A 16,372-nucleotide genomic window follows, 5' to 3' on the forward strand; every position below is an offset into this window, starting at 1 on the left:
TTGTGACCATGGTAACAAACAAGACACAAAATCAACGGTAGCCATAATTAACATAGACCAAGCCTCCATAATGTTGTTACTAAGGCCCTTTTATTTAAGATCTATCTATCTATCTATCTATCTATCTATCTATCTATCTATCTATCTATCTATCTATCTATCTATCTATCTATCTATCTATCTATCTATCTATCTATCTATCTATCTATCTATTGTCAGGCAGGGGACAAGGCGAAGGACTCGGATGCAGAGTCGTATCTATCTGGGATTTATTCCAGCAAGCACTCAGAGCAAAAGTACAAAACAAAGCGCCTCTTGCGAGGGAAAACACGGGGCAAAAAGTACAAACAAAAGGCGTCGCACTGTGGCGAGTCAAAAGGCTAAAAGTACAAATCAAAACGCCTCTTTCGAGGGAAAACGTGTAGCAAAAAGTACCAACAAAAGGAGTCGCACTGGAACGAGACAAAAAGGCGCTGGAGACCCAGGCACAACCAAAAGCGTCGCTCGGCGGCGAGACAAAAAGGAGAGTTCTTTCAGAGAGTTCGGACATCAAGGAATCGCTGGTGGTCGGGACGAGGCTAGACACACTGGCACAAGACAAGGGGAAGACACGGACTAAATACACACAAACGGGCGGGGACACAGGTGATGACAATTAGTATCGATTACGCGGGTGCACACAATCGGGATCAGGGAAGACAAGACACCCAACACCGAGGAAGGAAACACGAACTGAAACGGAAGGAATGACAAAATAAAACCGGAAGTAAGGTTACGACAATTGACGAGACAAAAAAACTGAAAAAATAAACGCGACCGCATGACAGAACCCCCCCCCTAGGGCCGGATCCCAGACGGCCCAGGAGCCCCAGGGTGAGCCGCATAGAAGTCCTCAAAAAGTCCCGGGTCCAAAATATAACTAGGCGGCACCCATTGCCGCTCCTCCGGTCCATAACCCTCCCAGTCCACCAGGTACTGCCAGCCCCGGCCTCTTCTGCGCACATCCAATAGTTCTTTGACGGTGTAGGCCGTCCCACCGTCCACAGTCCGCGGAGGCGGAGGGGGCGCCGGATCCGGCACCAACGGGCTGTCCACCACCGGCTTGACCTTCCCAACGTGAAAGGTGGGGTGGACTGCAAGGGACCTGGGCAAGCGTAGACGCACCGCGGCCGGGTGCACGACCTTGGCGACGGGGAACGGACCCACGAAGCGAGGCGCCAGTTTCCTGGAGTCCCCCCGGTGGGGAAGATCCTTGGTGGATAGCCAGACACGTTGACCTCTCTGGTACACGGGCGCCGGACGTCTCCTCCGGTCAGCCATCCGCTTTACCCGGTCCCCCTGTCGGACCAGCGTGGCCCGAGCCGCCGACCAGACGCGATGACAGCGGCGCACCAAGGCGTGGGCCGAAGACACCGTCACCTCCGGCTCACTGTCAGGGAAGACAGGGGGCTGGTAGCCAAACACACACTTGAAGGGGGACATACCTGTAGCCGTGGTGGGCAGGGAGTTGTGGGCATACTCCACCCAGGAGAGGTTCTTGCTCCACGAGGAGGGGTTCTGGGAGACCAGGCAGCGGAGACTTGTCTCCAACTGTTGATTAATACGTTCAGTCTGTCCGTTTGCCTCCGGGTGATAGCCTGACGTGAGACTCACGGTTGCCCCTATGAGCTTGCAAAACTCCCGCCAAAACCTGGATACGAATTGGGGCCCTCTATCGGAAACTATGTCTTTCGGGAACCCATGAACCCGGAATATGTGGTCCATCATCACGGTGGCCGTTCGTTTAGCGGACGGGAGCTTGGGCAAGGCGATAAAATGAGCCATCTTTGAAAATCTATCCACCACTGTGAGTATGGTGGTTCGCCCATGCGAGGTCGGAAGCCCGGTGACGAAGTCCATAGATATCTCCGCCCACGGGCGCGAAGGAATGGGTAGGGGATGCAGCAACCCCATGCGGGCGCCGTGGGCGTTCTTATTCCGGGCGCAGACGGGACAGGCGGCAACGTATTCCTTGACGTCTGCCCTCATGGAGGGCCACCAGAATCGCTGCTGGATTACGAACAGCGTTCGGCGCATGCCCGGATGGCAGGAGAGTCTGGAGGTGTGAGCCCAATGGATGACTTGGGATCGTAATTGAGCAGGGACAAATAGTCGGTTCTCAGGGCAACCACTAGGGGGTGGTTCGTTACCATTGGCCTGCTGTACCCGGCCTTCGATAGGCCAGGTCACGGCTCTAACCAGGCAATGAGAAGGCAGGATAGTCTCAGGCTTCTTAATTTCTGGGTCCGAGTTGAAAACACGGGAGAGGGCGTCAGGCTTGGTGTTCTTGGTTCCCGGTCTGTAGGACAAAGTGAAGTTAAAACGATTGAAAAAAAGTGACCAGCGGGCTTGGCGTGAATTCAGTCTCTTAGCTGACTTAATGTATTCTAAATTTTTATGGTCTGTCCAGACCAAAAAAGGCTGCTGTGCTCCCTCTAACCAATGTCTCCATTCTTCTAATGCCAGCTTGACTGCCAACAGTTCGCGATCCCCCACGTCATAATTCTGTTCGGCGGGCGTCAGCCGTCGAGACAGGAACGCGCACGGATGGAGCTTGTTGTCGCTCTTGGCCCTCTGCGAAAGGATGGCACCTACTCCTTGATTGGAGGCGTCCACCTCCACCACAAACTGCCGCGACGGATCAGGGAGCGTGAGGATGGGAGCGGTGCTGAAACGGTTCTTTAGCTCCTGGAAGGCCGCCTCCGCCTCTGCTGACCAGCGGAAGGGGACTTTAGGAGACGTGAGCGCGTGCAAGGGAGCCGCTGTGGCACTGAAGCCCTTAATGAATCGCCGATAAAAATTGGCAAAGCCCAGGAATTGTTGCACCTTCTTACGTGAGTCAGGGGTAGGCCATTCCGTTACCGCGCTTACTTTCGCCGGGTCCATCTCTACTTTGCCCGGGGCTACGATGAAGCCGAGAAAAGAAACGGTGCTCTTGTGAAATTCACTTTTCTCGGCCTTTACGTATAGTTGGTGTTCCAGGAGTCGTTGCAACACCGTCTCGACGTGAACCCTATGGGTCTTCAGATCTGGGGAGTAAATCAAAATATCGTCCAAATATACGTACACAAACCGGTCCAAACAGTCTCTCAAAACATCGTTTATCATGGCCTGAAACACAGCGGGAGCATTGGTGAGGCCAAATGGCATGACGCGGTATTCAAAATGTCCTCGATGCGTGTTGAACCCTGTCTTCCATTCGTCCCCTTCCCGGATGCGCACCAGATGGTAGGCGTTGCGCAGATCTAACTTGGTGAACACCCGGGCTTGCTGTAATTGGTCGAACACGGTCGACATCAGTGGGAGCGGATACCGATTCTTGATGGTGATCTGATTGAGGGGACTATAATCAATGCAGGGACGTAGGGTGCCGTCCTTCTTGCCCACGAAAAAGAACCCCGCCCCCGCAGGCGACGACGACGGTCGAATCAGCCCTGCTTGCAAGGAGGAGTCTATATATTCATTCAAGGCTTGCTTCTCAGGTCCCGAGAGAGAATACAGCCTCCCCTTGGGTATCGTTGATCCCGGCAGCAGGTCAATGGCGCAATCATACGGACGGTGGGGAGGCAGAGAGGTAGCCTTGGCCTTGCTGAATACCTCGGCCCATTGGTGGTAACACGCAGGGACCCCGGTTAAGTCTGGGGTTGGCGCGTCTGGAGCGGAAGGCACAGGGCGCGGGTTAGACTTGATACAGGAATCATGACAGTCGGACCCCCATCCCGTTATTTCCCCTGATTCCCAGTCTATAGCGGGGTTGTGGCGTTGAAGCCATGGATACCCGAGAACGAGAGGGTTCATTGGTGAGGTCACGACATGTAGACGTATGTTCTCCTGGTGGAGGCCAATTGACAACGAGACTGGTTCGGTTATGTGAGTTATCTCAAAGAGTGCCTGTCCATTGAGTGCCTTAGCTTTCACGGGGGTGTTCAGTAGCTCAGTCTTTACCCCGCACCGGCGAGCAAATGCCCAGTCTATCAAGCTTTCGTCTGCTCCTGAGTCTATTAATACTTCGAGTTCTATCTCTCTTCCCGACTGGGTGATCCTGCCCTTGGGAAGCACTCGCCCCGGGGACAGAGCCGCCGAGAAGGCGCTTACCTTCAGGGTCCTCCTCACTGGACAGGAGAGAAGGAGGTGTCCGAGCTCGCCGCAGTAGTAGCATCTTCCCTCTCCGCCGCCGTAACTTCTCCTCCTCTGTTAACTTGGCTCTGCCCAACTGCATCGGTTCTGGCTCCTGGCGCTGCCGATCCCCGTACGGCCTGGAGTGGTGAGCGTCAGGGCCGGCTACTGGAACGAAGGCGGGAGCGTTGCTGCGTCGGTGCTTTCTCCACTCTTGCAGCCGGTTGTCAGTGCGGATAGCCAGAGCGATGAGGGCGTCGAGGTCGGTGGGAAGATCTAAGGGGATTAGCTGATCTTGGATGGGTCCTGACAGGCCCCGGAGGAAGATGTCATATAGTGCCGCCGCATTCCACCCGCTCGCCGCGGCCAGCGTGCGGAACCGGATGGCGTAGTCTCCGACGGTGTCTTGTCCCTGGTCTATCTGACAGAGTTGGCGAGCCTTGTCTCGGTCAGCGGAAATGGGATCGAACACCGTTCGCAGGGCCTGGATGAAAGCGGGGAGAGAGTGACAGGAGATGGAATCCCTGGCCCATTCCGCGGTGGCCCATGTGCGGGCCCTTCCCGTCAGGTAGGATACCATGTAGGCCACCTTGGAGCGCTCGGTGGGGAATTCTGCTGGGGAACTCTCAAAGTTCATCTCGCATTCTGTAATAAAAGCCCGGCTAAGGCCGGGTTCTCCGGAGTAGCGCTCTGGAGGAGCCAGTCTGGCACTGCCAGTCATGGGACCTCTTGCAAGGGAAGGAACGGGGGAAGCGACGGGTGTACTGGAGGTCGCTGCTGGTCCCGCGTTCAAGAGCGAGAGCACTTCCTGCATTTGCTGACCCAGCTTTGCTACTTGGGTGGCGACCGCTCCTCTGAAATTTTCTTGATTCCTAGCGAGTCCTCGGATCTCTTCTCCCAAGTCGCCCACCTCCCTCTGGTGCTGGGCGAGCAGTGAGGCATGGGAGCGCACTGTGGCGCACAGGTGCTCCGACTCTGCCGAGTCCATGTCTGGCCAGTGTGTACTGTCAGGCAGGGGACAAGGCGAAGGACTCGGATGCAGAGTCGTATCTATCTGGGATTTATTCCAGCAAGCACTCAGAGCAAAAGTACAAAACAAAGCGCCTCTTGCGAGGGAAAACACGGGGCAAAAAGTACAAACAAAAGGCGTCGCACTGTGGCGAGTCAAAAGGCTAAAAGTACAAATCAAAACGCCTCTTTCGAGGGAAAACGTGTAGCAAAAAGTACCAACAAAAGGAGTCGCACTGGAACGAGACAAAAAGGCGCTGGAGACCCAGGCACAACCAAAAGCGTCGCTCGGCGGCGAGACAAAAAGGAGAGTTCTTTCAGAGAGTTCGGACATCAAGGAATCGCTGGTGGTCGGGACGAGGCTAGACACACTGGCACAAGACAAGGGGAAGACACGGACTAAATACACACAAACGGGCGGGGACACAGGTGATGACAATTAGTATCGATTACGCGGGTGCACACAATCGGGATCAGGGAAGACAAGACACCCAACACCGAGGAAGGAAACACGAACTGAAACGGAAGGAATGACAAAATAAAACCGGAAGTAAGGTTACGACAATTGACGAGACAAAAAAACTGAAAAAATAAACGCGACCGCATGACATCTATCTATCTATCTATCTATCTATCTATCTATCTATCTATCTATCTATCTATCTATCTATCTATCTATCTATCTATCTATCGAGAAGCGGAACAGATAATGGATGGATAAGTCGTGGTTTTTGATTAGACATTACATCTGCAACATAGTGACGTTATTCACAGGTTTTTAAGTTCATCTATGAAAACGAGTTGCTAAATCTCACACACTGCAAGTTCAGTCGGTTGATGCCGCATCAATCAGTGTTTGGCGTTTAGTCTTTTCCAATTCTTTGATGTTGGCAAGTATGCTTGTGTGTGTGTGTGTGTGTGTGTGTGTGTGTGTGTGTGTGTGTGTGTGTGTGTGTGTGTGTGTGTGTGTGTGTGTGTGTGTGTGTGTGTGTGTGTGTGTGTGTGTGTGTGTGTGTGTGTGTGAGTTTGTGAGTTTGTGTGTACATGCTTGTCTGTGTTCAGCCTATGTGCACATGTAGAGAAAAAGAGGACAAGCATGTCCGCACAAGAGAAGGGCTAGATTCACCTCGAAGACATTTGCCGTGCAGGTGGGCAGGATGAGCCTGTGTGCCTGTGAACTGCCAGCCCTCTATCATCCTCCAAACACATGGGTTCTGTCATGAGTATTTGTGTGTCTTTCAGTTTTTTTTTTTTGTGTGGTTGTGTGTGTGTCTGTGTGTATGTGTCTGTGTGTTCTAAGAGGTAATGGCTCGGTTATGAGACACAGCCACAGATCGAGTTCCACTCCAAAGTTGTGGCTCAATGTGTGGGCCTGAGAACCCAAAATCGGATTTTGTTTTTAATCACATGACATAGATGAGGGGAAAGGGTGAACTTGGACACAGGTGTGTGGGTGAACTGGGAACTTTAGAAGAGTGAGTAATTTCTCAATTTTCATACCTCTCTCATCCCACAGAACCAATTTTTCAAAAGGTCCTTAACACACGGAGTCAAGAACACTCGGGGTAATGGTGAACTGGTGTGCGAATGTGTGTGTGCGTGCATGCGTGCGCGCATGTATGACAGTATGCCTAGATAGAAGACTGGGGCAAGTATCACATACATGCTGTTGTGATTTACTCAGTCAGGTCCAATCATTTAGTGGATAGTGACACAATTTTTTTAAATGTCAACCACACAGCAACAGAAGCTGCTTGTAGATCTTGCTTGTAAATTGTAGATCTGGGATATCAATTTATGATGAATCTAAATGACAAATGTAAAAAGTTCAACATTGTATTTCACCTTTTGCATGTGTAATTAAAATGTAACAGTTTAATTTTGCAAGGGGGAAAAAAAGTTAAATTTTACATATTTTTTTATGCTTGGTTATAGGATCTATTGCAAAGAAATATGAAACCACCTGTATCAGACGATGCTGTTCATGATGTTCATTCAGTTGTTTAATTTTGTAGAAAAAAAGCAGATCACAGAAATGACAAAACTAAAATAATTTGTAATGGTAACTTTCCAGGTTGAAGAAATAATCAAGAAAATGTGATAGTGAGTAATCATTTTGATTTTAGACCAAACAAAAGAGAAAAAATATGGAATCAGGCTATAAATTCTAAAACTATCACCTGAACCAGAATAGATTCGCTAAACAGTTTAAGTTTAACAGGAGTGATCACACGTTGGGGAATTGTTGCACCAAGTGAATTGAATTGAATCAAGGCTCCAAAACAAGAGCTCTCAAATGAAACAAATGACAGTCTTGTTAAATTTCATAAGGATGGTAAATTAACACACACTGTTATAAAAGATTTAGCTGTTCATAAGCAGCTGTGTCTTAAATCAGGACCAAGCTCAAACGACATGGGAAGGTTGTTAAAGGCAAGCATACTGGAAGACAAAGGATGACAGAGAAGCATTCGGACAGAAAACGTAAAGCACATGACGAAGAAATGGGAGGAAACTGATCATGGAGTGGATGAAATTCATATTCTGTGACGGATGATGAATCTGCATTGGGCAACGTGATGATGCTGGAATTATTTTTGGTGCAATATAATTTCTGAAGATGATTGCCTGATGAAAACATGCAAACTACCACAGTTGTTGATGATCTGGTGCTGCATGTCAGGCAAAGGTGATTGCTGTCATTTGATCTTCTATAAATGTCCCAAGTTTACCTTGACATTTTGGACACTTTTCTGAACTCATCAATTAAAAGGACAATATTGTATCTAGCCCATAGATCCAAAACTGTGAAAACATTCCCTTACGAAAGACACATAAGGTCAATGTCATAGTCCGTAAATAGTCTGGATCACAATTCAATTGAAAATATTGGGTGGAAGTTGAAGAGAATGGTCCATAAAGAGGCTCTAACCCGCAAAGCTGATCTGGCAAAATCAATCAAAGTGGGAGACTAATTGTTGAAGAGTAGGTCAGTGTTTATCAGTCATTCATTTGTTCGTTAATTAATTCGTTCCTTTGTTTGTTCGTTCGTTCGTTCGTTCCTTCCTTCGTTCCTTCGTTCCTTCGTTTATTCATTACTAATGTCCATGCCTGTGAGACAGCAAGCTTTTGTAAAGGTCATGTCAAAGAAAGGACTAGTGATGTGTTGAAGTCTTCTTTTGTTGGAATTTTTTTCTACGATTACAGATTTCTTTCCCCAGAACTGAGTGATTTCATTTTTTTTCTCTCTGATTGGTCTTAAGTAACTGTTACTGACTGCCACATTTTGCTTGGATTTTGTTTAGTGTTCCTTAAACCCCAAAAGTTGCCATTTGAAATGACTTCAGTTTTGTGCCATGTCTGGAATTTATATTTTCTTCTGCAAATATTAAACCACTGAATGTGATTTCATAATTTTGGCCAGGAGTTGCGCTATGAGCGACGATCACAATGCAGTGGAGCTTGGATATGAAAAACCTGGACAAGAAAATCTCTGACTGTTGGTTATTCAGTTGTGAAACATTTGTTGCTAGGCAGTGTTTCTAAGGAACCCTACTCTTTGATGCAGTGCCGTTGTACACTGCTGTAAACAGCACCCGCAACAATGACAAGTTAGATATAAGTATCTCTTTCTCTGGTCAGCTGTTTATACAAATACATAATTTAATGTTTCAAATTATTTTCAAAATGTTTTAAGGTTTTAATCACGTCACAACGGTATGCCTAACAATGTAGTAAGTGGGTGAATGTCGGGCCGTTTTTACTCTGATTGGTCGAGCCATAGCTTGTCTCCTCAGTTGACTATTAACAACACAAAATACAAAGAAATGAAGAGCAGATTGTCACTATGGCAACGGGCATGTTCTGAGGCAGCAGCCTAATAAAAGCTAGCCAAAAATAAAATATGAATAAATAAATACTGCTGCTACTGGAGTGATCATCACATAGAAAAATCACAGTTCATCACCGAAAAGCTAAAAAGTGGTGTGAAAGGGGAAAAGGTGACATGAAAGAAAAATCATCTGACATCTGAAATAAAACCCAAAAGAAAAACAATGAAATCCAAATTACACTGAGACATGCTGCAAAGATTGTGGGGCATTTTTTATACCGTCGGCCTGCTTTTGTCTCTCGGTGTCTGATCTCGTGCTATAGTTTTGAACCATTTGCTTTTGATGAGGCCGGATAATCAGTGTTGGGCAGTCGCGGGTTGGTTTACATGCTGTGCCATTACTACTTTAACTACATTTCTCAATAGCCTAGCTGTAATACCGCCCACAGAAACCGCCTTTCAGCAGTTCTAAACCTTACTACATTCATCTCTTTACTTTGACATCTCGTACTTATCCAACACTGACTGTGTATAAGAAGATGCCTAAAAATTCAAAGTGTCTAATAATGCAGCGGAGTGAGATGGACCACATCCAACGGCGGATACTAAGTAAGAGGAGTGGAAGGAAGCTCCTGTCAACATTCAAGAAAAGAAATCAAAGGATACTTCAGGTATTTAACTGAAGGTAACATGAAAACTATGGTTGTTGATTCATATAAATTCATATTTGATCACAAAAATAAATTTAATAGCAAAGGATAATCTACAATTCCATGATTTTTTTTAGGACTCACTGCTCAGTTGTGCACACAATTTACAATGCTGTGACTGCTTACTTTACAACGTTTGTATTGCAGTGGAATTAAGACATATGAGTAAACAAACACTTTAGAATGCGTGTACATTTATACATCAATAGTACAATTACAAAATTGTCTTTCATTTACAGAGGCTATGCCCAGCAGAAGTATAGCTTTGACATATGGAAGCTTTTTCTGTTATTTTAATGTCGTTCAACTTTAATACAGAAATGTATTAAGAGAAATATTTTAGGTAGCCTCAGTGTTGTTTATTTAATGCAAAATAACTAGGATCTTAGAAAATATCAAGTAGCTTGCATAACTGCAACTGCTGCAGTTGGGAAAAAAACATAGCTTGGAAGATGCGTGAGAATGCAAAGAAGTATTGTAGCATAAACCATAAAAATCCATTCCTTCAGTTTCGACTGCTAAGCCTGCTGCGAGGTCGCAGGTGAGCTGGAGCCTATTCGTCAGGATTACAAGTTAGTGGTGGAAAAAGCAATCAGCCATCCTCTTCTGCTTATAATGCCTGATCAATATCAATCAATTACTTAGATCACATACTATCCGTGGCAATCTCAGTGTCAACAGAATTAATTTCAGTGCTAAACAGTGAAACAATTTTAAACTATTGACCAGCAATCTGACTCATACTCAAATGCTGTGGTGTTTATTGTTCTTTTGCACTAGCGAATGTAATTTCCCCCCTCCTAAAATCAAATTTAATGTCGGTTAGTTGTTTTTTGGATTATTCATTACCAGCAAATTAAATGTTGATTTTTCTCTTTGTTTTTGCGTTTGTTTGTAAAAATGGGTTCTGTTAAAATCTCAATTGTCAGTGCATTTCATCTGATAAAAGATGTGTTTTATGCATGGTTTTCAGGAAGGGTAGAAGAAACTTTTTGTTGCTCATACCCATTAAGACGCCCTTGATTGGCTTATTGTAAAGATCAACTTTTAACCATATGCATTGTTATTGATTATGGCAACTTATTCTAGTCTGCCCTGAAATAGATACCGTTGCAAAGGATCACTGAAAAATAGGCTTGGGGAGACATGGACTGACCCATTGCTCCAATTGAAAGGTGATTGAGTTGAGCTATTGATTGCAATGATCTGGTAAAGGTGTGCTACTGGACAGTGGACAAAACATTTAGTGGCGCAAGAGGGAGTAATAAGCACCAAATGGGCCTCAACAGCCTAGTTGTAAAGTTGACTTGACCAGCAAACGGCAATAAATCTCAGTCTTTTATTTCAGATACTCATGATTAGTTAGCTCTGAGCATTAAACGTGTAATGTGACAGTTTTTAAAATCAGGGGCTAAAGACTGCAATTTGGATGTACTCATACATTCTCTTCCCTCATATTTGACTGCCTGCAAAACAAAGTCAAGCTATTAAAGCGAGTATTGAGTGGAGACAAAACGGTTTGAAGAATAATATTGACCTGAGTGCAGCCATTTTACTTTGCTTTTTTTCCCTGCTGTTTTTAAATTAGAATCCATTTCTTTGTTTGGCATCCACGCTGTGACTGAACAGCAAGGATGACTTCATGGATTTATGAGTGAAATGCCAACGGTCACCCAACGTCTGTTTGGTGGGACTATATTCTGCATTGTGGAATGGAAATCTAATACGCAAGGGTGACACACAAGAGGGAGCTGTACTGATAGTGTTCCAGTAAAGAAAGTGACCGGGTGGGTATTGCATGAGGGGCGGAATGTGGATGCTGTAAGTTCCAGTAAGTTTGTGCATCCCTCACATAACAATTACACGGATATATAGCGGAGATGACACCACAGACACTGTTTGTAACTTTTTTTTTAGCATGTAGCACAACAAGACTATCAAAAATATTGCAACATCTTTTAAAGGAAATCTTGAAAAAGAGCTAACATTAACGCTTAGAGTTACTGAGTCCAGTGTGGTGGCATAAATAAGTCACAGAAGTATAGCATTTGAAGAAAAGACCAACAGCAATAGCTGTACAGCATGAAACTGAGCAACCATCATTGCATAGGAGAAAATATGAGAGCGCTAGCGGACGTAGACTTCAGAATTGTGAGGCAAAGAACCAATTTTCAACTTCAAATAGAACTATTGTATATGTTTAAAAAAGGTTTTGAGGCATTTACTCAAGTGTTAGATCTCAAGGGTAGAAATGGTCGAAGGTTGACCTCTTTGGTGCTTGTACCGTTCTGGGAGCCATTTCGAACATTTTGTCCATTTATCAAGAATCTCAATCTGTAAGGTCGGAGACTGTACAAGAGAGCCTTCCTCAGAATGGTTTCATGTTTTTTTTAGGATAGATTAAGGCTTCAAGCCATCCAAACATGCTTTGCAAAAATGAAATACCCAAAATGTGTTGATGGGGACACCTGCTAGACTGGAGAATTAAGATTGAATGAGATCTCGCGTAACAGTCAAACCCTAACTGATTAATGCTTTAAGGGTTTGCTGTAGACCTTTGTCCAGATCACAATATTATGTATCAAGCAATGTCTCACGTCCTGCCTATTGCAAATAAACCAGGGACAGCACAGTAGAACCCTTGAGGCGATGCCAAGCCTCACGTCACCACACTGTATGGTGCCCAACAGCACTGGGCTCCATTCGAAGAGACAGCATGGGGCACAAATCGATATGGATTAAAACTCCGTGTGGAGCTACTTATTGACTCCTCTCTTATGCTGTCTGAAGTCAAATGTGTTCGACTATTATCATTGATTGCAAAATGTTAACCTTTTACAACACAGAGGAAAAGTGGAGTCCAGGAGGTAAACCAGTGTGAATTGAGGGCCATTACGAATTAAAAAAAAGAAAAAAAAAACATTCCCATCAGACCCACTTTGTGCCACCTGTGGGGCATATATATCAAGCTACTTAGAATGCTGCTCAGCTAGGAAGCGAGAATCTGAGTCGCATTCCACCTGCCACACCTCAACCGAGAGGCCTGGCGGTATAGGTCTCAATCCCCCTGGCAGCGCAAGACTCCCCAGAGCGCTCGGCAGGATTTCAGAGATAATCCAGGCGCTCGCACACAGTCACTGAATGTTAATCTGCAGCCATCGCTTTAACTGTACTGTTAAATCTCAATCGCACTCTCAATCATCCCTCCTCCTTATAACCGCCCACCCCCACCTCTTTAGCCATTACTCTCCTTCCGCTGGCTGAGTCTATTAAATTCTTGCCCACACCGCTTGATCCTCTGTCTATCACATCTTATTTTAACTCTAGCCTTTCTCTTCATCCTTGATTTTCTTCTTTCCATGCATTTCAGTTTTCACTTTTTTATTTATACGGTGGTCAACTCAATTCAAGAAAAAAGTTTAAAAGTTTATATATATATAGATAGATAGATAGATAGATAGATAGATAGATAGATAGATAGATAGATAGATAGATAGATAGATAGATAGATAGATAGATAGATAGATAGATAGATAGATAGATAGATAGATAGATAGATAGATAGATAGATAGATAGATAGATAGATAGATAGATAGATAGATAGATAGATAGATAGATAGATAGATAGTGCAGAACTAGTCAGTTGACCAAGAAGAGATCATATGAAATCCACATTTTTATTAATGAAGTGTGCTTCATAAATGAAATTCTAAAGAAAAAAGGTCAAACTTATCAGCAAACCAATTAGGCCAGATGCATTATTCAAAAAATGCAATACAAAAACATTCATCCATCATACGAACTGCTTATGCTCTCGAGGGTCGTGGGCGTGCTGGAGCCTATCACGGCTGTCTTTATGCAGTAGTTAAATAACACATAAAGCTGACTCGATACGGCAATTCAAAATTCAGGGATCTCTTGCATTAGTTGCACGTCTGCCTCACTCGACCTGGTGGTACTTCGGAAAGCTTGAATGAAGTGTGATGCTACTCAAAATGTTTCATTGGATTTGATGAGTTTTTTTAAGATCCAGTAAAAAACCCCTCGTCGACTACGGAGTGAACATCCAACCTTAATACTATACGATAGTTCCACCTTAAAAATGTGAATGTCTCTGTTTCTGTAGATAACAAACAACAAAATAAACAAATGAGAGTAATGTCACTACCCCAGAGGACATCTCACAGTCATTGTTTAAGAATAAATCTTTTCCCTTTATTTCATGTTTCAAATGAGTTGTTAGTTGTCTGAATGTATATTACTTTTTTGTTTGTTAAAAACAAATCATTTTGTTAAAATGCTGAAATAGGTGTGTTGATTAATCACTTTGCTTCGATTTGAACTTTGCACACTGCTCCACCCTAATAGATGATGCTTGATATTCTCTACAATGTTTAGGAATATGATGCAAGTAATGTTATAATTTGTGTGTTTGAGGAAGAAAATGAACCTAGAAGAACAGGATATTCTTTGATGGTGAATTAAAGTCAAGGTGTTAGATTTGGGGAGATGAAATGTTAGCATTTGTCTCGTGGCGCAGAAAAGAAGTGATGTGCCGCTTCAGCCTACTCACAGGGCCAAATTTAAAATGCTTGTCCATTGACTCGCAACATAATTAACTGTTGAACTGGCAGCCCTGGTATACATTTATATGTATAAATAATGGTAGGATGAAGTAAAAATAAAATGAAGAAAAAGAGGAGAATCAAGAAGAGAGAATGCAACTGAGACAAGCGAATGACTGAGAAGTCAGATGCATATAAATGTGCAATGGAAATGTTCTCTGATAAAGGAGCAAAGAGCTTAATTGACACTTGTGCGGCTATGTGTGTCCAGCACTTAAATCATACTAAAAATAGTTCATAGTGAGATAAAGCATGAAAACCATGCTACTACTTCTACTTACTCTTTAACACCAACTTAAATAACTATTTTGATGTGTTGTAGTGTATTTGTCAGAGTAGTTTTAATGCAATATCCTTTTACTTAATAAATTTAATAGCAAAGTCGCTGCAAGAGTAACAATGCCAATCATGTCCACCACTGCTAGTGAAATGAAATCTGAATGATCCACTTCTGTTTGATAACAAATATTTACTGCTGCCACCCAGAGCAACCTTGTTCCATCCACCGTCCCCCTGTTGACCCAAAAATAAACATGTGATATCCAAAGGGTATTTGCACCGGGAATCGACTGTGCTTCGTGCGCCCATGAAGCCAAGTTTTCAAAGTGAGTTATTGTAAGGGAATATGTTAGAAACTAGAGTCAGAAGAAACAGAACCCCACTGGCCTGACATTCGCTTTATGATAACCTTATACACTACAAAACAAACCAGCGGACTCATATGCTGTGCTGCTCCTGTTCTTCTCTCGCTCCGCCTGGTGAGCCTATTGTGCTGTTTCATGAGTATGAACAAAGAAAGTTAATTTAAAACCATGTCTTGTGTCTGAATTTGCTTTAACACAATATGTGTTATGTGATACATATTGTAAAGCTTTACTTAATTATTGTTTTAATTAGAGTGATATTGTCACAAATTGGCGCAGCTTTTTTTATTGAAGTAATTACTTGGAGGGCCGCTATTTACTTTTACTTGAGTCATATTATTTTAAAGTAAGAGTACGCTTGAATACAATATTTGGCTAGTTTAGCCGCCTCTAATCAGCCAACTGTAAAACAAACAGTCGTTCTACCATACTTTCTGATATGCACAAAACTTCCCTCAGTGAGGCATCAGAACAAAATGAAATGGCATAATGTTGCGTGTGCTGTAGCGATGTGAATTTCATGACGATTATAATATGAGCAATTATCATTTCCAACAAGGCTTTTCAATAGACTGGAGGATAATGTTGTATTCACATTTGGAGCCCAGATAAAAGCTATTACACACTGTGCAACAAGCTCTATTATCCAGGTACCAACTATATATAAACAGACAAAAGAGTCAATTACAGACGCACAACATCACAGGAAAGACAACCACATCATAAACAGATAAACCTGGACTTGGCTAGCTATTATAAGAGAGGCTATAAGCAGTCATGACTTACTGATCACATAGTCTCCAAATGGATCCTCATTCTCCCCATCATCTAGATATGCTGGAGGTGAAGAAATTGAGGAGGGGCAAAAAAGAAAAAGAAGAGAAAAAGAAACAAAAACATTAAGATGAATCAAGACAAAGGATGAAATGGCATAATTTACAATAATTACAACAAAATTGCAAATGAAGAAAACAAAGAATGCTCAACTAAAACCAAAACTGTGCACAATGTCTCTTTCATAAGGTGTCCTACAAAGGGGACAAAGCTGTGACCATTAAACTTCAGTATCTTTTTTAAGCACCATGCAAAGGTAAATATAATCATTCATAATTGACTGGAAAATTCTCCTTTTGCTTCTCTCGCTCTGTCACCTTCTCCGATATATCTGATGATGACACGAGAAGCCATTAAAGCCCACTAAATTTTCCATTACAGCTGCGGTGTAGTAGTCAGCCAGTTAAAAGTCCGGTGACAATGATATATCACTAGACCGGGGACTGCATTTACCTGGTGATTATCACGACTTCATGCTACCAATAAGACACAATAAAGTACTGAAATGTTTGACATTGACCACGTTCAAACTGTCTCTCGTCTGACTGTGCTTTTACCTTCAT

The 16,372-nt window shown here is 43.9% G+C and overlaps 1 protein-coding gene across 8 annotated transcripts in view; it reads right to left on the bottom strand.

Moving 5' to 3' along the window:
• The window catches only part of LOC125989940 (teneurin-2), a 202,105-nt gene that overhangs the window by 113,633 nt on the left and 72,100 nt on the right, over positions 1-16,372 (bottom strand). For 4 of the 8 annotated variants that reach the window (XM_049756462.1, XM_049756492.1, XM_049756453.2 and 1 more), the window contains one exon: positions 15,762-15,812. The exons of the other annotated variants lie outside the window; for them this stretch is intronic. In XM_049756462.1, coding sequence (XP_049612419.1) covers positions 15,762-15,812 — 51 coding nt within the window. The remainder of the gene's footprint in view (positions 1-15,761; positions 15,813-16,372) is intronic. 8 annotated transcript variants of the gene reach the window in all.

Source organism: Syngnathus scovelli, chromosome 1, assembly GCF_024217435.2.
Source record: "Syngnathus scovelli strain Florida chromosome 1, RoL_Ssco_1.2, whole genome shotgun sequence".
NCBI classification, from domain to species: Eukaryota; Metazoa; Chordata; class Actinopteri; order Syngnathiformes; family Syngnathidae; genus Syngnathus; species Syngnathus scovelli.